The sequence below is a fragment of the Etheostoma cragini genome, chromosome 4, assembly GCF_013103735.1.
Source record: "Etheostoma cragini isolate CJK2018 chromosome 4, CSU_Ecrag_1.0, whole genome shotgun sequence".
Classification (NCBI taxonomy): Eukaryota; Metazoa; Chordata; class Actinopteri; order Perciformes; family Percidae; genus Etheostoma; species Etheostoma cragini.
In genome coordinates, this window is record NC_048410.1 from 20,851,604 (window position 1) to 20,874,838 (window position 23,235).

General features: G+C 39.3%; 1 protein-coding gene across 3 annotated transcripts in view; it reads left to right on the forward strand.

The window, feature by feature from the left end:
- asic1b (acid-sensing (proton-gated) ion channel 1b) overlaps positions 1–23,235 on the forward strand; it is a 160,823-nt gene that overhangs the window by 136,491 nt on the left and 1,097 nt on the right. For all 3 annotated transcript variants that reach the window (XM_034869617.1, XM_034869615.1, XM_034869616.1), the window contains 8 exons: positions 4,789–4,939; positions 9,545–9,672; positions 17,053–17,203; positions 18,162–18,218; positions 19,055–19,208; positions 21,923–22,014; positions 22,344–22,423; positions 23,042–23,143. In XM_034869617.1, coding sequence (XP_034725508.1) covers positions 4,789–4,939; positions 9,545–9,672; positions 17,053–17,203; positions 18,162–18,218; positions 19,055–19,208; positions 21,923–22,014; positions 22,344–22,423; positions 23,042–23,143 — 915 coding nt within the window. The remainder of the gene's footprint in view (positions 1–4,788; positions 4,940–9,544; positions 9,673–17,052; positions 17,204–18,161; positions 18,219–19,054; positions 19,209–21,922; positions 22,015–22,343; positions 22,424–23,041; positions 23,144–23,235) is intronic.

Sequence of the window (23,235 nt, forward strand, 5' to 3'; positions counted from 1 at the left end):
CAATAGGTTTTAGGATGTATTGACGTTTGGGCAGGAAGACCCCATGTTGCTGGGTCTCTCTTGAAACACTAACATTTTGGTCCACTGGCATCATCAACCCATCCTTCCCTCCATGCAGCTGTTCCATCCTTTTTTATCTTTAATTCAACAACATACATGTTTAATTCCCATTAGGCAGTTCTCTTGTCACTCAAACATTGATTTCAGTTACAAAATCCATACATGACATGCAATCAGCCTCTGTCCCCCCCGTGCACCCTATTGATTGAGAGCTTCCTGCTCTTGAATCTTACAGGAAAGTCTAACTGAACGTGTTTTTATACTTTATAATCCCTCTCTGGATAATCAGTGATGCTTTTCTTTGTAGATTTGGGGATGAAATAAAAAGAGAAAAACTTTGAGTTAGCCTTGTTAAAAAATATAAATAACTGACCAGACTCTCAATGCTGCAGTACGTTTAATGTTTACAGAAGGGCTGCAATAAGGTGTAATCTAAGAAGTTTCAACCATTTTAAACAGTAACTGAACTTGTGGTGTTGGGAGCTTCCTCTGAAATGGAGAATTTGCAAAGTTGCTTAAACGTGCAAATGTTTTGTCCATTTGGGGGCCGCACTACAAGCTGCAAACACAATATTTACATATCACCTTATGAAGTTGGCAGGTGAACTTATTAGCAACAGTTGCCTGTTACACATCCAACAGACACAGAATTTGTGTTCAACAATTGTGTTCATTTGAAGTCATGTTTTTGTTTCTCTGACCACCTCATCAAGTTCTGTGCAATATTCACTCTTAGCTCAGTTTTTTTCTTGAGGGAAATATGTGGCTCTTTTGCTGCTAAATGCTTTGCTATGTTCACCAGCTAAAGTGTCAGTCTATATTACTGTCAGTCTTAGTCTTACTTCTTACCAATTAGTTGGTAGTGTGCAGTGAGTTTTTTTTACTGAAAACAGCTGCCTGCTCTGTCCGAAAACGATGCTGATGAGAGCAGTGAGAGTGAACTATAACCGTAAAGTTGACAAAACAATGAGCTAAAAGACACTAAAAATAACTCTGTAGAACTGTGAAGTACAGGGTCAATTGATACTCTGTGAGGTTTATAGCCACAGGTGACCACTTTCACACTGCACATACAAATATTTATATATAAGGCATATAATACATGAGGAAACATTCCACTAATACTATTTTATCTACCAGCAGCATTATCATTGTAAGTCCATACAGCAACGCAACCATACACATTTTATTTAACAAGTGTGACTCCTTTGACTTTTTTGACTGAGAAACTCAGTAAGCTTTCAGATCTCTCTATCTGAATATTTAACTCACACCTCCAGTCTGAAAGTGTAGTAACAGTTGAACTGAATAACCTCCTATTATATAGACGTTCAAATCTGTGCTATTGTTTTGTTTGTGCTTATGTTGTATTGGAATGTATTATAGTGTAAGATGTGAGCACTCCCTTCCCATATGGATAAAGTACACTGACAGAAAGGGGATGCCCTAGAACAGTAAGTTTCCGCACTTTATTATCTATTAATTACATATAACACAGTGAGAACATAAGCAAATACTATCCTAAATTGTTATCTCTGTTGATTCAGTGCCAAGTACAACCCAGACAATCCTTCTTAGGTATCTGTGTTTGTAGCTGTCACAACACATTGCACCTTCGTGTTCAGTGCTGTTTTGAAATCAATGGAGAGGGAAAGTGGTTCCCTGGCAACTTTAGGGAACAGCTTGTGCATCCTTGTCACATTGTCGTGTGAAGGATAGCCGAGGGCCACCTCAACTGTCTCAGGCTGTCTCTCTGTGAATTATTTATCGAAGAGAGAGCCGGTGACATTTCTACACCCTGCGAGAACGAGAGAGGATGATGTCTCTCTCAGCATTTTTTCCCATAGGTGAGATCGGTTTAAGTAGTTCATTCCTGTGTTTTCAAGTTCAGAAGATACCGTGGTTCTCATTTTATATGCAATGTAGGCTCTGTGTGGAGCAGCATGAGAACCAAAAATATATCTTCTCAGAAAAGCTGCTTAGGCATCACAAACATTTGCTCACCCCCAACACTAAATGTATTTTGAGCAACGAGGTAAAAACCAACAAGTTGTAAATGTTTCAATGTGTGTAGAGTTATTTCATACCGCCCTGATTGCTCCACATAATATAGAACTTCTTAATTTAGAGTCTTTCATTTGTATTTTTGCAATAATGAGGCTTCTGCCTCCGGTAAAGGTTGTACTTTTCCAAAATACCTCCTGCCAAGTTGTTAGGATATATTATTGGGGAAATTATATATGTATAATATATATATGCACAAACACCAGCAACAACATTGAATAAGATAGAGAGGCTGTTCGATTGACAGACATAAAGAAACATGTTGAGAGACTGAGTGTAAACCTCAAAGTGGTAGAACACAATGAAGATCCTGTCTCCCCAAGGTCACCACCGGCACCCACTGCCGCCGCTCCTCACATAATGGCGCCAGCACAATATCCTTGTTACCACAGCAACTCTGACTACAGGCCTCCCTGTAGTCAATCACCACATTATCAACACATACACACAAAGCGTAAGCAAGGGGCGACTGTACACGAACAAAAGTACTGTAGACTGTACACACTCCATGTGAGCATGATCATTCATATTCTCATACAAATGTGTGTGCATGCTCGGGCACTTGCTGAGAACGCACACTGCCACACAATCACTTACAATCTTATCACTGTTTTCTTGATATGTGTCTGCCAAATGCTTTTCTTTTTTTAGTGTCAGCAGTAAAGGGGCTCTGAATGTTCAAACTTGTCTCCCATAGTCATTGTAAACGGCTAGAAGCATGGAAAGAAATTGTCTTAACAAATTGGTTGAATTAAGATTGTTATGTAACATGTGGCTTGTTTGGCTGTGGCAGGATCTCATGGGGAAAATCTATGCATATTACAGTCTCAGAGACTTTTTTTTTCTGCAGGTTTTGCACATTCTTATCATCAGATATTTTGCGCAGCTGATGCAAGTAGTGCCTTGATATTGTAAGATTTCCCATCTTATATTCCAAAGAGATCTGATTATGGTCCGAGACGACTCCAGGGCTAAGATGTATTCAGGGGCATTTTTATTGACGTCTGTATCCTGCTCTGGAGTCATTGCACATAGGCGGGTGTTGCAGCCTTTTCTTTTTTCTTTTTTACCCGGTTTTGCCACTAACCTACTTAAAAGGTCAGATCTCATATTGTGTTCAAATATCAGAAAGTCTTTTATTACATTTCACTATTTTGTGTCTTAAAAGCTCCCATATAACCACACCATGGGAGGCCATTCATTGTGATTCCCACTCCATTCTTTCCTACACACCTTACTGAACAGGTTTAACATTATGATAACTTTTCCTTTATGAGACATGACTGTGAGTAATTGAAGGGAAGTGCTAAGGTCTGACTCATAAGTCACCATCAACACCTCCCTATGTGTTCCCAAGGTCCGCACAATGCATTCACAGGAAATACAGTAAAGCAACATTTTTGGGTATTTTATTTTTTTAGTGTAGGCAATTTTGTTTAATTAAAAAAGAAGCCTTTTGTGCGAGCTATCGGTGTTTTGATGAAGTTCTTTGTCCCGCTATCTCACAATAAAGCCTTATCTCTGTTGTATGTTGTGAGGACAATATTTAGACAAAGAGTGGAGGACGAATAGGAGGAGACTTACAATATTTTAGTTATTACTTTTCTGCTGCTATTGTCATTTCTTCTCTACAAACCCCTCCTCCACTTCCTATTACATTTCCTCATGTGAATGTCAAAATGTTGAAGGTTAATAATAAGTTAATTGTGAGGTAGGATGCTTTGATACACGGTTCCCAATCATGCGGTTTGACAACAAAGTAAAGGAAACAATTTATTTTGGATCCTGGCCATGGCTTTCCAATTCCTAATGTCTATGATTCAATTACACATCCATTAGTTCACTGGCAATCATGTCTTTGCCAATAGATCACAGCGTTCTGCTGCACTCTTTAGTAGCCCTCCAGTACCACTGTGCAGTATCTGCCTAATCCATTAATGAGACAGAACATTCTTCTGGCATGTATTCTGAGTGCAGGTATACATACATACATACATACATACATACATATATATACACATAGTATATATAGTAATATTTCCCACAGCCCAAGGTGGTAATTTCAAATTACTTGTTTTACAGTCTAAAACTAAGATATTCAGTTTACTGTCATATATGACAATGAAATAATTTTTATAGTAGTTGCTGTTTAATTTTCTGTTATCCAACTTGTCGATCAGTCAATGTTTCAGCTCCAATGATAATCATCTCTCCTTATTTAAAAACATAAATCTTTGCATTATCGTAATTGTTAACTGTCTGTATGTGAAGTTCTCAGAAGAACTTCAATCACTTTTTGCTTGATTTACTTTGATGCCAGCAGTTGTTATGTGTGAGGATATCCCTCTCTGATGTAAAAGTCATGTCATATTCACTCAACCACATACTGTACCATGCAGCACTTGGAGGGGTAGGCGCTCAGTTTGTCAACAGCATCTCAGCACTAAGACCTCTGGGGTCTGCGGTTGACAACTTAACAACAACAGGTTACTGTAGGTGATTTTTAGCTGCCTCTGTCCCCTGCTCTGCACTGCATTTATCTCCACATTTTAACACATACAGCTGCAAAATGAGATGCAGCCTAAATTATGTCTTTCTCTTCTGTCATCTAGTCGTAATCATTTATCACTAAGATTCACGTATTTTTCTCTGTGTGTATTTCAGATATTTACACGCTATGGGAAGTGCTACACCTTTAATTCAGGCCAAGATGGACGACCCCTAATGCTGACGATGAAAGGTGGGATGGGCAACGGCCTGGAACTGATGTTGGATATCCAGCAGGATGAATACTTGCCTGTATGGGGAGAGACTGGTAAGCTTACCTGGTTGTTACAACACATGAAACACCACATTTCCAGTGCTGAAGTCCACAGTTAACACCACAAAATAGGTGTTTATGGTTGCCCTTAAGCAGGGACTTAAAAAGAGTTTAAAAAAGGGGATTTATTTAAATCAATTAAACACCAAAGTAGTATTTTTCAGTAGTGGTGCTCTAAGAAATCTCAAAGGGGGAAAACACTTTCACTGGGATTCCACTTCAATCCCTGAGACAGAGGCGTGACTAGGCTGTATTACACTCATTGCAAGCACTTCTGATTTAATTCTGAAACCTTAAATCCATTTAGTATAGTGAACATGGGCATTTTATAGACCAAATGCTTATGATTTGTTTTATCTGCAGAAAATGGAATCAGGAATTGCACCTGAAATATTAAAATCTCTTTAATACTCTCTTCCCTTTCATTAATTAGGAGGGACGATCCTGAACAATAAACGCTCTGATAATTTGAAATGCAGCCGCTGGGTCCACTTATCTGTATAAAGACAGCTGGATATTGATTGAAAGGTTTCATTGCAATGCAATTGTATCACTTGTCATTCAGCCTTCAGGTCCACATGAATCAAACAAGAGCCCAACCATGTGCCAGATATAGAATCAATGGTGGCTACAGCCTCTTCCATTCAGGGTTGACCCTTCATCAACACAGTCAAGTCTCCTTGGGAGCCCAGAAACGTTGATTTTAATGCAGCTGCATATGCTGCTGTGTGTTTGGATCAATATTTTATATGCCCCGGGCACTGAATGTAAAGAGACAGCTCCGTGTGGTCACAAAAACACTCTGTACATGATCATCATTAAACATGAAGCACAATGCTGTGACTGTAATATTTAAATACAACGCTGCATCTAGTCCAAGCCTAAATGATTTAAAGATATTCATATATCACGCTCTTTATGTAAGATTATTAAATGATTAAAGTCTTCTACAAATGAGTGTGCGTTAGAAACCTAAGGCTGCAGTAGCTACAGCACTTACACAATCACAGACTTTTTATTTTTTTATTTTTCTATATTATCTCATATCTATTATGATAAGTTTTTTAAGGGGATTGGTTTGCAGGTTTCGTCAATAATGTCAAAATGATGCAGATTGGCTATCGATTAGTTTAATTTTAACATAATTTAGTTAATTTAGTACCTGTTTGTTTAATCTGGCTGGATGCCGTGCAATGCATAATGTGCTAGTTTGTTCAAAAAGACATGGGGCGTCATTTATCATAGCATGCCCTTTCTGGATGTGTGCATTGGAACTGTCCCTTAGTACAAGAAAATTGTTAGTCAAACATGTACACGCACAACTTTACACAATGACCAATGATGAATTTAACCTATTCAACTATGGAGACATAGGGCCCTATTTTAACAATCTAAACGCACCGAGTGAAGCACATGACACAGGAGCGTTTAGGGCGTGTACAAATCCATTTTTGCCAGTTTAACAGCGGAAAAAAGGGTCTATGTGCCAGGTGCATGGTTCAAAAGGGCTGTGCTTAGTGTCTTAATTAATCATAGGTTTGTTTTGGGCCAAATAAACCACTCAGAATGTCATTTCCTATGACCTTTAAAAGCGAGGCGCATTTGTACTTTGGAAGGAAGGCTAGATTTTCAGGAGAAGAAACTGACCTGGTTGCGCTTGAAGTGAAAGCACGAGCAGATCATATATGGCACGAGCACTCTGCCGCCTAAACTCCATAATACTATTTCACATTGTTATATTTTATTTTTAATATTTTGCATGTTTATGTGCTGTAGTTTACGCATTTTCCGCTGCCTTGAGATAGCAATACACCAAAAATAAACCTGAACGTACCTCCCTGTGAGACCAGCTTGCCCACTGGTGCACAGATAGGCGAAGGTGCATTTGCTATTTAAACGATGTAAATTGGAAGTGGATGGAAATTGACAACTGCGTCAGTCTTAAACTAGCAAAAACGCTCGTGTTGGGCTTCGCGCTGCACGGCGCCGGGTGCAAGATAGGTCCCATAACGAACTGTTGGGTCATGTGCAGGGACATACATACAGAAACACCTCCAGAATGCCAAATATGGTAAACACTTCCCTTCCGAAAGTCTTTTGTGTAGAGTTACCTGTTGTGGTCAAAATTGGCAAACAAGAAAGTATTTTTCAACATAAGTCTCATTTAATAGGTATTGCTAGTTTTGTGTTCTATTTACACACTTCAGTGGTTACAAGTGCTTACTACGAGCAAATGCAGTGAGACCGCGAGGGACGCGGCTACTCAATTCGTTAATGTTGCACCTGTTTTTACTAACCTCTCATTACGTTGCTAAAACATTAAGTAGGCAAAACCAAACTGTCTTATTTGACAACTCCACAGGTGGGTGTCCAAAGATAAATTTATAAACATACAATATTGGGACAGCTGATTGACAAAGGACATTGGACAGTAACACTTCATTGTAATTCATGGATTTCAAATTTGCTCTTTATTTTTTACAACATTAACAATGTACTTTTTAACAGTTTCAGCACAACAGAAAATGTATCTATCTTAGCTAAAACTTTTAAAATCAACGGTACCAAAATGTATTACCAATTACGTTGTTTTACGGATGAATTTCGTTAACACAGCCTCTGTTTTATATAACTTTGGAGATGCTCAGTGATAAAGTAATAGAGAAACCAGTGGAAATAGAGCTCATAAAGGCATAGTTTCCCTATGAAAGAAGAGATTACTTTTTTTAAATAGAAATATCTTTAGGAACAATTGTTTACGACCCATCGATTATGCCGTGGTTGACTTTAGAATTGATGTGTCTTTAATTTGTGTGTACCACTAAGGGTTTGTTGGTTTTCCTGGTCAGAAGTGGTTCTAAATGTATACATATCCTTAAGCACAAGAACAACAAAATAATAAGTCAGATGGTGTGTGTAGAAATAGGGGCATGCATCGTTTAAGCACAAAAACCTGTGTATACATGGTTGATAAATGAGGCCCCAATTCTAAACAAGAAGCTGAGTATTCCATCCATTTTTTATACCCACTTATCTCCTTCAGGGTGGCATGGGGCTGGAATAAAATCTGAGAATGCATTATGTGAGAAGAAAGTTACTCCCTGAACAGGTCTCCAGTTATGAGCGTGTTAGTCACATAGAGACTTACTTTCACACATATAGGCAATTTAGAGTTTTTAATATGCCTTTGAAGTGTATGAGGAAACAGCAGCAGCATTTATAGGAAACCCAGACAGACACGGGGAGAACACGCTAAATCCTCAAAGAAGCAACACAGCTAGTAGTGTCAATTTCAAACCCTTCATACTGTGAGGCCACAGTGGCAACCAAAGAGAAATCCAAGAAAATGTGGGTGTGCAGGTTTGATGATGTGGTTTGATAAAATATATATCCGTAGTCTATTACTAATCAGCTTGGGATTTTCTTGTTAAAACCATAGCAACAGTACATTATGTCTCCAGGTTTTTCTATACTTTCTGTGTCATTGTTGTACACCTAAAAGTTGTTCATAACAAAGCATAGACAGTGAAATAACTTTCAGAAAGCTGGACTTTATAAAGTTTTTCATTTTTTGTTCCAATGTTCAACCCAAATTTCATTATTCGATAGCACAATGATGACAGATGGTCATGACTTAAAGAATGACATGTGCTTTTGCTAGTAGGAGCTTGTGCTCTATGTATATTTTGCTGCACCAAGCCCTTTAAGCATTAGTCTTGGCAGCAGCAGAAGATGGCTTTGTTTCCATTCTCAGAAAAGCAATGTGTACGAGTTAAAGCCGCTCTTTGCCAAAGCTCTAATGCTGAATTCCAGCCGCATCCCGGAGCCCTTTAATTGAAAATAGTGAGAAAGTCTGGCACTTAGAGGACGATATAGAGTGACAAGCGGAGAGGAAATGCGGCAGGAAGCAGACATCCTACTTTATCCCCGAGCCAACACTCAAAGGAACTAAATCTCTTGATTCCAGCCTGCCATCGCCATGATAACCAGTTCCAGGTCTCTGAGAAATATGATAGAAATATGTTTGCAAGTATAAGTTTGAGTCACCATGTCATTGTAATGCTCCCCTGATCTCAGTATCAAAGAGGCCCATCTGCTTCAGTTAAAGTCTAAACAGCAGAGTGCTGTATCCAAGGAAGCTTTCAGCTGTATGGATTTTCCTTTTATCCTCATCATCATTTATTTATTAATTTATCCATTCACTTTCACATTTCCCCCCGCAGTAAATAAGACTCCTATGGGGCATGTATTCATCATCAACTGCTTTACTTAGGAAGTCCATCTTCTTTGTCCTTTCACTCCTCATTCCAGCTATTGTTAATTGTGATTGTCATCCCTTGAAGTCCATAGATTTTACAAATTGAGCATTCCAGCTCAAATAAGACTACACATTAATGATGGTTTTTAATTTGTCATGTTTTTTTTTTCAGATTTTGTTTTCCAGCTTGTTTTTTACTCAGTGGCTGAAGATGTCCCACTGCTGCAAAGCTTTTCTTCATTTGATTAATAACAACTGCTGCTGGGTAGATTATGCAGACCAATGTGTGCATACAAATCATCATCCCTGTTGTAAATGTCCTAACTTCTTCTTGTCAACAGACGAGACGTCGTTTGAAGCAGGTATCAAAGTTCAGATCCACACCCAGGACGAGCCGCCATTCATAGACCAGCTGGGCTTTGGAGTGGCGCCAGGGTTTCAGACTTTTGTCTCCTGTCAAGAACAACGGGTACGTCTTGATAAAGTTGAAAGAAATGAAATACAGAAACTACATGAATATATCTCAGCAAATTTTTTCAGGGATGTTGATATTAGCCTTTTAATTCAATTCTGAGAGTTATGTGTCTGTAAATCAAACAGTAACATAAAATGAGCCCATCAGTTTTAAAGAGTTACTTAACCCCCACACCACTTTTTCAGCTGACTAATGTATACATTTATTGAATAGTTTTGTTGATCCATTCAAGGTCCAAATCTTGGCATTTTAGTGCAAAGTATTTGGATTCTACATATTGTGTTATAAATATGCATAGCGACCGCCTTCTACTGCTTGAAACCCGGCTGTTGCTATTGAATTTTGTTATTGGCTGATCTGGTGCCTGATGCCGTGTTGTCTGTGTCGTGTTGAGCAGCTATGTCTGTGTACTGCCATAGATGCAGATTAACGGCACCAGTGCCCTGAGGTCCCCGTTTACCCGCCAGCGAAACTTTGCTCTATAATTGCATCACCCAGTTGAAAATCACAGACTTTTCCTCTGTAGTGTCACAACGCCATTGAAACTACACACAACACTGGCTTAGCTGCGTCATCCGACTCAGCTCTGCCCTCTTTTCATAAATGGTCCCTTCTGAATCTACAATATCAAGATGGCGACAGCCGAAATGCCAACTCTATTTAAAATGCCCCCCTGGCGTCCTCTAACCAATGGATAACGTCACTAATGCTTTGTCCATTATTCTTACAGTCTATGGAAAAACTGGGTTTTAGTTATTCTTTAACAATGATGATAATATCCTTTATTTGTATAGCGTTTTTCTTTTCAAAACAATGTTGCAAGGGGCTTTACAAAAGCAAAAAAGACCTAGACATTAATAGAATAGAATACAGTGTTTAAATGGTTAAAAGTGACATGGCAAGAAATCCAATTATTGCAGAAAGGGTAATTTTAAAAAATTTAAGTATTTACTATTTACTCTATTTGAAGGAAGTAACTGTGGTAGGAAGACAAACAAGAAAGCGGTTTCAGAGTTTGGGGACCCTGACAACATATGTCTCTGTTAGTTTTGAACTAAATCACGGGACTGCTAGCAGAGTTTTGTAGCAAGAGCATGGACTGAGACAATGAGTAAAACTTGAAATCGTCAAAATTTCTTAAAGGGAACCTATTATGCTTTTCCTTATTTTCTGTCATAGGTAGATACATAAAGATACAATGTCCAATGTTCATGCTTGATTTTTTTATAGGGTTCCTGACTTTACAGAGGCATAAAGTTGTGTGTCATATGCATAGCCATGAAAAGACATAATATATTATATTATAGGGCCAAGCATTCTAATGGCTTTGAGTCAGATCTTGACAATACAAACTGCCTAGACTGTTTGTATATGTAGCTTTCCGTGAATAATGACCTTAATAGAAATGCTGGTAGTATCTCTCAAGTGCTGATAGTTATACAAAATCACACATTTTCTAGTCTTTAAAGTTAATGTATGTATGTATGTAAGTCAGTGTAGCTAGTAGTACAAATATGACTTTCCTGGCTTATTTCTGTTTTTATTGTCACAGCTAAATTTTCTCTTTAATATATCCTGCTTTAGCCTGCTTAGGTTTTGATGTTGCTGTCAGTTTTGCAATAGGCAAAAGTATTTCATTTTGAAATTCAATTTTCACTCTAACATCTTCAAATTGGATTGCTTCTCTGTCCCAGATGTTTGTTTACATGGACACTTAGAATTTAATGAGAAAATTGTCATGCAACCACCTACGGTGATCTACGTCTCTATCATCTAGGGTGAACATACATCAATTCACAAAGTGGCTAATATAATCAGTTATGTATCCTGGGATCATTGTGGGTGTTTCTGGGCTTTCAACCTCAGACATCCTGGGTGGCCCAGGTCACCCTGCTAAGGTTGATCAAGCCCTGGTCTGTGTCCTAGTACCACTCACGCTCTCCTGCATACTCCCCTCGATCCTCAACCATCTGGAGGATCTTTCTGCTGCATCTGAGGCACTTCTAATAGCTCTCCCCCTTTCTGCTCCTGTCACTCCCAGCAGACTGAGAGCTTTACAGAACAGTCACAGCCCAGTCAGCATCTCAGTGATTTGAAATTCAAACCGTGAGCACAATCTGTTTGGTATCAAAAAACCCTCTCTATGTATTTAAGGATGTCAAGGCAAATGAGACACAGTCTGAATGTTTTTGAAGCTCCACTAAGGCATATTTGTATACGACTTTTGAATCAAATGACTCTCTGTAATCTTAAAGGGTGGCTCCTGTTGAAACCACTGACATGTATCACCCATCTGTCTGGTCTACACAGATTTTAAACCTTCTGGTCCACACACAGACTGCATGATTCATGTTCTTTCCTCTGTTACTACAATTTCCAAACATTAACCTAATGATCTTTGTCTGTTTATCTAAAGTCATGATACCGTGGAGAATTAAATGCTTGTACTTTACTTCAGTATTTTCATTTAATGCTACTTTATGTCTCTAATTCATTTCAGAGACAAATATTGTCTACTTTTTACTCTACTACATTTGTCTGACAGCTGTAGTTACTTTAAGACTAGGATTTGGAACCAGTGGACTATAGTTAAACCTTGCTGTACCTCAGCTAAAACAGTAAAATGCTGCTTACATATTATTGCATCACTATTACCAATGTAATAATATACTTTAATCATAATTAGTCTAAGTAGATTTTGCAGAATGATTAGTTCTAATTTTGAAGTACATTTTGTTTATAATCCTTCTGTACTTTTATTTACTTACTTTGATTTTGAATGCAGGACTTTACTTGTACAGGAGTTCTTCCCCATTTGGGTCAACAAAATGTTTCCTTAATCTGGGTGTTCACAATCGCTAGGTTACACTGTGTTTGTGCCTCAGTGATTGAGCTACCCTCGAGAGTAACTTATTTGTCGGCAGCCGTTTTGAAGGCTTTTGCTGGACCCTTGGGTGTTCAAATGAGGCATCCCACATGGTAAGCACTGCACTCTCCGCACTATGCTGTGTTTTGAAGGGCAACTGCTTTTCTGCCTTCACACAAAGGAGGTTAAAAACATCATTTTGGCTGGGAATCAATCTCGGGTTTCACACAGAAGGCCAAAAGTGTGCTTCAGACAGGCCTATCAATAATGTGACAATTTTAAGGACAGTTACTCTTTTGGTTGAAAAGGCTGTTTTTTATTGGAAATTGAACGCTGCTGCATGTTTAGCAATCCCACAGTGCAATTGAAGGGAGTGTTCATGTTTGCTGAACCTTTGGAGATTTTGGGCCATTTTATAGTTCAAACAAATATTATAGAACCACAAACTTCCCCCAGTCATCTTGTGGACGTCTGTTTGCCTCAGTGAAACCAAGTGAATGTAAGTTTTTTTTTAAACTGTAAATAATTCTGCGGGTATGATGGCGAGCATACAGCCAGACAAATCATATAATCTGGCCCCTAATACGCTACAAAACCATGCATAATGAATGGTGGAGAGAAGAGACAAATATGGGAGTGATCTCAGTCCTTCCACGTCCACACTACCAGTGAGTGTTCCAGTGTCGGCTGTCTGCAGCAGGATTTTGCATGCTGCCAATGTCGCGTCTGCAGGAAACTGTCCCTCTTTGTTTTTCTTGATTTCTCCCTAGCTCCGTCACTTTTTTCCTCTGCAACAGTTATTATAATTCCTCTAATATGATCCCTCTCTCTAACGATCCCCCGTCTCGTTCTCTCTCTCTATATTTATTTATTTCATTGGCTGGCAGGCTCATTCTTCATTAATCTAATGCAGTTTGCGCACATTCATTCAACTGCCTCTTTCTGCAGTCCTGTAGTGTAAAACTGTCGGGGTCTTTTCTGCCAGCCAAACTGTCACTCACCATGATCTCACAAAAGAAAAATCTGCAATTTCTCCCTACTTAAAAAGCAAAAAGAACAGAACGTTTGTTCCCCCTTTCTCCACTGTTTCTGTCCGCAGAGTCTTGCTGACTCTTGGCTTTCCTCTTTTTCTTCCTCTCACCCTTTTTTTTGCGCTCTCTCGCTCAGCTGAAAAAAGGAGGAATTGAGGTCACAATCTTAGCATGATTTGTTTTTTCATCATGGTTGTTATACAGCATGCTAACATGTCCTGAAATTTCTTACACCAGTTTCACTTTTGTTGTCCACACTTTTGAATTCAACTTTTTCAGATGTTTAACCAATAGAAAGTAATGTTACCCCAAGGTGATTTGGGATGGCTGAGTAGAGCTTTTTAAAATGCAAAGAAATTGAAAGAGCAGAACTCTGAGCTTAGAGAGCCATTACCCAGTCACATAGCTCTTCCAATAGGTCTAGACTACGTGATGAGGTAAATAAATACACAAGCACCGTTTACTGATAACCACATATTACCCAACTCTGATTGTTTTTCTGTTCTCTTTGACTTTGTGAAAAGTCCTTCATGTGAAAATTGGAAGGAAATCATGGGAATCATGATAAACTCCTGATTAGATTTTAGTCTGAGCTATCGGCTTTACTTGAGTGATCGGTACAGTGTGTGTGTGTGTGTGTGTGTGTGTGTTTGTGTGTGTGTGTGTGTGAACTCGGTATGTGCATGTTGAACATCGTCTTGGGTTATTAGTAACCAAATCCAGTGTGCGACACACGCGGTTGCCTCTTGTACTTCAGTACAAATTGTCAAAAGCAGGCCCCTAAATCATAACAGTGGCCTTTAATTTATTGCTGTGTGAGCACTCAGTGATGCACTGTTCGAACCGATGAGACAGAAACACACAGGGGCTGTTTTATAGCTTCACACTTTATTTAATGCATCAAAGTTTGTTCTCTTTTAGGACAGCTGTAATTTAAATGCATAAGGCTAATATATTCATATATTTACATTTCAAAAAGAACTCTGTCTGAGTGATTTCAGTTTACTTTTTTCTACATCAATACTATGATACAAAGTTATGTAAAACAAGACTTATTGGGACTTATTTTGGAGTTGGATGTATATATTTTTTAATTTGTCCTACTTTATACGTCCCAATTTTTCTATACATGTTTACTTAGTTATTTTCTGTTCATTGGTTCAATTCTTTCCTATCATTTTGATTCCATAATGCTTAGATGCCCTGTCGATAGAGGCCAGGGAGTAGTAGCGCCTATAGAGTTGTGATCTCTCCAGTGGTCAAGTAATATGTTCAACATTATTCCATCTCAAAAGAATTAGGAAATAATGATGTTTCTTTATTATTTTTTAAGTGTTATGACTGTGCTAGTTTTCTGACTTAGACTAGATTAGTTTTTGTTGATAATTAGTTGGTTTTCCATTTACATGCTATTTAAATGGACCCCTATCTTATCTGTCTTACTCCATGTTACCATTTGCTATTTTATAAAAAGAAAGAAAACTAAACACTTTTGTACCAAAGAGACCTGCAAAGAGGAGGGACAGATGCTGAGAGAAAGAATTGAATTAAAGACAACACTCGATGCGTTAGTCGTTATGATCATTTATTACAGTTTTGAGTATCCAATGAACCCATGTTTTTAAACTGCGGGAGGAAACCGTCCGAAAACCCACAGGAAACCCAAACAAAAAATGCACATTCCACAAAAAAGCTAAGAAGTAAACCACTGTGGTGCCTTTACACCGATATAAAGTGTATCTTTATGTACAGAGAATGAGATGTGTAATGATAAGTGCAAGAACGGTCTTGTCGTCTTAGTCCACAGGGCCCGGCAGGTGGGAACAGTCATTGAAATCAGTTGGATCAGCAAGAGAACAAGTCTGTCACTCTGAAACACAGAAAACCCGACAAGTTTTGGAACGTTGTTGAGAGAGATTATCTTTTTTTTTTTTTTTTTTTTACAAACAAGAAAGCTGTGTGAACATGGCAGTAAACCCACTGGCATGTGTCTGAGCAGTTAAAAAAGAGTGAAATAGTAATACATAAAAGAAAAAGAAAAATCTGAGTTTTAAGCTGCAACTGTATTTCAAACTGCATTTAAAAGTGGCCCAAACCTTTCACTGACAAACATCTGTTTCCAATCACTCGCATTACAGACTATACACATGTTATTATGTACTGTAGGTTTTTATTATGTTCATGCTTGTTCAATTCTTGCCTCTATATTGTATAGTGTCATTGTATTTTGTCAGCCAGCTCTTTGTAAAATAAAAAGGGTAACAGGTGCATGTGGTCGGGCACCACCGAGCAGAAGGTTTTTCTGCATGTAGGGTAGCCTATATGGCCCTGCATCATGTTTTCTCAGTTTAACGAGACCCATCTCAATTTCTCTACTGAAAGGCCAGCCTGGCAGACACTTCGTTGTGTTTTATCTGCCATCGCGGCATCCAAGATGGCACTTTTGCTGCAGGGTTGTTGTTTTTTTCAAGCATAGGGGAAACAAGGGCAGTTGGCCCTCTGCACCCCTCCCTTTAGTCCACCAGTTGGCACAATCTTGAAGATTCAAAGGTTTTATTTCCACATGAAGAGCTGAGACAGTCATTGAAGAATTATTCAATTAGTTGATCATATTCATTGTTTTAAGTGATATAAAAATACACTTGCATCAGCTTCTCAAATGTTAACATTTGTTTGGTTAGAACTTGTTTTTTTTGTCTTTATTGCTCCATAGTTAACTAAATACCACTGGGGTTTTGACGGAAAATGGAAAAAATAAATGTAAACGATGAAAATTCTAAATATTGGTAAAGGTTTATATTGGTGCACTCACTGTGTTGTGTAAGTGGTTGTGCAAACCGTACCAAAAAATGTAATACACGCTGAAATGGCACTGCAAAGGATTCCCAGAAGACCATGTGTTAGACATCGAGGGTATACAGAGGTCAGAGGATGGTAGGGAGGAAGAACAGAGACATCTACATGTCTATATAAAATATATATTTTGTTGCACATATTGCACAAGAGTGATAGAAAATGCACATTTGTGAATTAGAAGTAATATGGTAACACACATTGGATAAAAGCCCGTTTGTGCTTCCCTAGATGACTAGTTTGCACTTCTGGGAGCGCACGGACATGTGCAGTTTGCTTTTTAGTGTAGACTTCAACATCACAGCTGTACTGCACAGCTGATACCATTCAGTTCTTGCATGAAGAGTGGGCAGTACAATGGAAGCACTGGCGACACTGAAAATAGAAGACGCGTAGGAGAGAAGCTCCCACAATAAACACCAGTAAACACATGTATTCACCATAGAGTAAGAACGAGATTCATTATCTCTGCCAAATACATTAAATTTCTACCGGCTTCTAATATAGATATATTGACAGAAAGTACAAGGTATGAAGATTGTATTAACAGAGCACAAGAAATGTTCAACAGACAATATGCTCTATAACTAAAGTGGTTCTGCACTGTTGCTTCTGTCTCTACAGCTGACGTACCTGCCTCCACCGTGGGGGGACTGCAAGGCCACACCGATGGACTCAGACTTCTTCAACACCTACAGCATCACGGCCTGCCGGATTGACTGTGAGACACGATACCTGGTGGAGAACTGCAACTGCAGGATGGTCCACATGCCAGGTAGGAACCAGAACAGCATCTCATTGCTGGATACAAAAGCTATATATCTACATTTATTCATGAAGATTAAGATGGTGCAGTGCCTGTTGATGTTGTCGGAAGTGCTTTCATTTGAAATCCTGGTGACAAAAGCTATTCTTATAAAACAAACAGCTATTTGCCAGCAACTGCAGATGCATCAGATACTTTCACACTCCAGTGATTCGGAAAACTCAACTATTTTCACTTTGTGTTTGTGCAGTGATTACAGCTGGCATTTGCTGTCTAGCTTCTACATTTAATCACAGTGTGTCATCTCAGAAGGCCAATTGAAAAGGGGTTTGGCACAGAGGAAACATTCGAATTTGGTCTCCGTTAACCTGCACTCACCTATCCAATAATTGTTAATGTCTCTCTTCAATCAGGGTCACTTTCAGCTCTGTGTTTGAACAACCACAGAGAGCCAGACAATCCTTCTGTGTTGTAATCAGGATTAGCTGCTATCTTATAGTGATTGTGCAGTTGATTAATGTGAGTCTCCAGAGAACTCCCCAGCTAAAATGCTCTGCTCCTATTCATCTGTGCTATCTCGCTGTCGTGAGAGTGATTTTTAAAGAGTGTATGAAGCAAAATGAAGTGAATAATTGCAGCTGTGAAATTTGTTCCTCTACATCTAAGACATGTCTTTTTCCCTGTGATGAGGGAGAGGGATGGCTCAACTGCCACTAGAGACAAAGATAGAGAGGGTGACACAGACTGAAAGTGGTGACGATAGGCAGCGAAAGTTAATAAAATCAATTACGAGATGTGATCACATTTGTGAGGAATATCCTGTTGTGATAAGGACCGAAATGACAGTCTGAGACAAAGTTATTTATAAGCTCAGATCTTGTCGTCCTTTGTGCTTCTTTGAAAACCCTGTTGTTCCCTTCCTTCCTGTTCACATTGAGAACATTGTGTTTCTACTTCCTGTCCTCAGGAGATGCCCCATACTGCACCCCGGAGCAGTACAAGGAGTGTGCAGATCCTGCCTTGGGTAAGCAGAAGACCCAGTGTGTGTGTGTGTGTGTGTGGGCCAGGTTTAGCTACATTAGTGGGGACCAAAAACTGTGAATACAGTATACTTATGGGGACCTAACAGCTTTGTGGGGACAAAATGCTGGTCCCCATAACGTTAAAGGGCTTTTTGAGGAATAAGACTTGGTTTTAGGAGTAGGGTTAGAGTTAGGTTATGGTTAGGGTTAGGGTGAGGGATAAGGTTAGGCATTTAGGTTTGATGGTTAAGGTTAGGGTAAGGTGCTAGGGAATGCTTTATGTCAAAGACTGGTTCCCACAAGGATAGGCAGACACGACTGTGTGTGTGTGTGTGTGTGTGTGTGTGTGTATGTGTGTGTGTGTGTGTGTGTGTGTGTGTGTGTGTGTGTGTGTGTGTGTGTACACTCTTCAATGTCTATATCCCACTGTTCAGAGCCCCCGCTGATAACAGAAAATAGTGTGCGTTAAGCCCGATGGTGGCTATTCTCAAATAGTAAAACAGGCCTGGTGCTGCGGCTCTCCTTTTCACACTCCCCTGTCTCGCTATCAACTGATACCTTTCAGGTCTTTCATGTCTGTTGCTTGTTGTCAATTTCTGGCTTTTTCACATCTTGGTCTCTGTCTGCCGCTTTGTCACTGACTCTTTCGACGTGTTTATATTTCTGCAATGGGTCCCTTTAGTGCTGATGTCGCCATGTGACATCTTTTCACAAGTTTGATGCCTTTCATTCTGCTGGTATAACGTTTGTCATCTTGGGGTAACAATAAATCTATCTGCCTTAGTGTCGTCTCTGTTTCAATCTCTTACATTCTCTTTCTGCTTAATCTATTTTTCAGACTTTCTTGTTGAGAGAGACAATGACTACTGTGTGTGCGAAACACCGTGCAACATGACGCGCTACGGTAAAGAGATGTCCTTTGTCAAGATACCAAGCAAAGCATCAGCCAAGTACCTCGCCAAGAAATTCAACAAGACAGAGCAGTACATATCGTAAGTTACCTTCTTATGTTGTACTGTATTTATCCAATGATGAGCACAAGATGTCTCCTATGTCCAAACCAAAACTAAACTAAACTGGCCCTTCTCCAACCATGTATTTAAAACCATAAAACACATGCTGTTAAAAAATGAAAACTAAAAAACTAATTAAAAATGCCATACTATTACTGTAACCTTGATCCGCGTAATTGATGAGATAATTATCTTGGATAGATAGATATATAGATAGATAGATAGATAGATAGATAGATAGATAGATAGATTAGATAGATAGACCTAAACACATCTTGAACTTATCAGTGATTCTCTGTCAAATCAGCAGAGGGATTCATGTAAAAGCAGCTGTAACAAGGACAGACAGACAGAACATGTCACTTATTAGTCTGAATGGGTTTTAACTTTTTCTTGAATCTGCTGGAACGGGAACCTCAGCATCAAGGCCAAAAAGGCACTATCCAGTATAATGAAAGTGAGCAGCTGGATCTTTGGTGTACAACAGAGTATGTGCTACCTGACCTGTTTAGCAGACAGGTAGGAGGAAGGCTGAAGCCATCCTGTCCGACAGCGCCTACCCCCTATACTCGGAAATTCAGATTTTGACTTCTGGAGCAAGGTGCAGATCCCGCCTCTAATTATAAGATGTTAAGAGTAACAGGTACAAGCACTCCTTCATCCCCTTTCTGCACTGGAAATGTCTTGATACAAGATTGCATCATCATTGAAATGTTTAGCAACTTGCTAACAGTAGATGCTGTGACCTGTTAACTTGTTTTCTTCCACGGAGGTGAGGAAATTGAATGAAGAGCTTACATCACAGCTTGACTTGATTAATCAGCCAAGTATGTTCTGTTTCTTTGCCAAATCTAATAAAAAAGATCCAAAGTAGTTCAATGAATGAGGAGATGGTGCAATAATAGTTGAATCTTTCATCTATCATTCCGGGCAGATCTGTTAAGGACAAGATAATTACACCACATGTAGTCAAAAACCTTTCACTTCTTCCTTCTGAAACTTTTTATTTAATACCCCGCAGATAGCTGTGAGTCCATCTAGTTCATGTCTTGACTGGCCATATTTCCAAGCAATGTCAGTCTGATCAGCATTAGCCGGGAGTGCTCTGGAATCTGGGCTGCACAGTGTTTAGTGGTGTGAAACTGAAGTCTGTGACAGTGGACTGTCTTTCAACTGGGAACCACTAACACAGCGAGAGAGAGAGAGAGAGAGAGAGAGAGAGAGAGAGAGAGAGAGAAACCTTTGTTGGCTGTTTAACCACAGCTTTGAACGGATATACAGTTGGTCACAAAAAAGCTTTGAGCAGATATATTGCAGGTTACTCAAGGACAACACCTGACAATCAAGCATTCAAACTGCAGGCTAGCACCTCAGCTAGCAAACAGGTGGGCCTTGCAAATCAGGAGATACACCCAAAAAAGAAAGAAGAAAAAACCCTTAGATCACCTGACGGCCTGTTTTGACCTGGTATTAAAATCCAATCTGACAAGTGGACAGCTCTAGGTAAGTGTGTTCCCACCTGGCAGTAGAAGGTTTCTCCAAATGTGTCCTAAGCGACCACTTCCCTGCTCTTTATGCAAATAAACAATCATTTCTGTTTGCATACAGGCTGGTTGTATGTGAGTGTGTGCATAAATGTCAGTTGTTACTCTCACATACATACATTAAAAATGTGCGATGATGACTAACGTTAATGACAAAATGCTGGCCACAGTCTGTCTGTGTGATGACATAATGATGTCTACTGGATTGACGGGATCTGTGCGGGAGGAAAATGTTTTTACAAGAGTCTATGTGTTCAGCTCTGAGGACTCTTAGGTGTACACACTGCTGTAAGAATGATACCATATGTAGCCACATGTTGCCCAGACCACCTCCGAATGTGGATGCATCCTCAAAACGTCCTGAGAGCATTTTCCCCTGTAAATTAGAGTTGTCCAATTGTATATCAATCACTCAGGTCGGATTTTAATTACCAGGTCAAAACAGGGCTTGACAGGGCTGTGGGTGTATGTAAAAAAAAAGGTTGACTGGCCTACATATGAACTCCTCAGACAACAACCAAAGTCTATGATAACTGTTACATGTTATGTGCCATGAGAAAGGTTTTTGCAGTATAACTGCAGGACCTGGAATATATCTCCCCTCCCACACGCTCGTTCTGTAATAGTACATCTCCATCTCTACGATATCAGCTGTAATTTGCATTTTACCTTAGCTCTTAGCTTTACCAGAGTTTCCTTTAAGATTGACAGATCCTCACTTGTCTTGACTTACATTTAAACAGAAACTACAAATTTGAGTTATGGTTTTGATCGCAACTCCAGTGGGTGTGAAGTCAGTAGTTCAAGAATCAGAACTGCAGTCTGCTTTGCTGCTTGGCCTTTAAAATCACCCTCACTATTTTTCTTTCTGCTGAAGTCCTGCATTTTTTAAATGAACACAGCATGAAATCAAACAGCTGTCATTATTTCTATTGTTTTCCTCAACGACCAGACCCACCAAGGGGAAATTAGCTACTGACAGCAGGATATTTGCTCAACTCGATGCATCTGCTCTGTTATCAGCAGGAAGTGGCAGACTCACCAATCATCTTCTCCGCCTGAGGAAACTGATAAAAAAGTGTATAAAATACAAAACTGAAACATTTGAATATGTGACTTAAGACTATGTGCTTTTCTCTGTGTTTACAGTGATAACATTATGGTTCTGGATATCTTCTTTGAAGCACTGAACTACGAAACCATTGAACAAAAGAAAGCCTATGAATTGGCAGGCCTTCTGGGTGAGTAACTGGCTGTCACATATTTTCATCGGAATTGATAATATGCAGAATGCAACATGACGGATGCCTTTTATCCAAAGTGACAGTAACGCAAGCGCTTGCATTTTTATAATAGGTGTTCGGGTCCCAGAAGACAGTCTCTTTAATCTATCAAGGCTTTTCTTTTTTTTACTTTTACACATCATTGTTTTCTGTCACATTTCTCACCTTTAAGACCTTAAAAAGATGAAAAGTATGTTTCAAAGCTGTTTCATGTGAATGAAAAGAGATGGACGTCCTCTCTGTTTTATTTAAAAGTACAATTTGTGCTTTCTTGTTTGTCTTTTCAGGTGATATTGGAGGTCAGATGGGTCTCTTCATCGGAGCCAGCATCCTCACTATTCTGGAACTCTTTGACTATCTGTATGAGGTAAAATATCTCCCATCAGCATCCGGAGCCTCTTACTCACATCCAGTGTAATGTATTGTTTATGGAAAAGTGTATTTATCCAGTATTATTGGAATTACCTGCTCACAAAATGGAGTTCTTCACACAATTTTACATTTTTACTGTCCACACAAGGACGTGTTTTAGTGAGCGTGACGAACACTGTGTCCCTAACAACCCAGCAGCCCATCTCTGTGCAACACACACACACACACACACGCAACACAGCACAAGCAACGCTGAATACATTAACATTTTGTATGTATTATATTTTAGATTAGTCAGGATGTTTCTGTCCGTTCTCATTAGAGCAACTCTGTGTTGCATGCTTCCTCTATGCCTTTCCTTCTACCAACAATGCAGAAATCCTTTGTGCAGCACCTGCTCACGTGCAGGTTGGAGGAGGACACATATTTATAGATGCATAAAGTCAATCTCTATTGAACTTCACTTTGCCTAATCCTTTAACACACCAAAGCATGTGGCCTTTAACTATGAAAAGATTTTTCATATATATACAGTTTAAATATATATATATATAGTTTTTTGAGTACTTTTTATCCCAAAAGGTTGGTAATAGGTGTTCTCGCCTATTTTCAGGTGATCAAGTATAAGCTGTGCCGATGCGCCAAGAAGAAACACAAAGGCCCCACCAACAATGACCGGGGAGCTGTGCTGAGCCTGGATGATGTAAAACGCCATGTCAGTAGGCTGCTGCTATGTACTTTCAGTGTGTCAGACAGCCTTTCTTTGACAGTGGCACACTCTCTTCTTTGTCTTCACTGGTCTCAGCT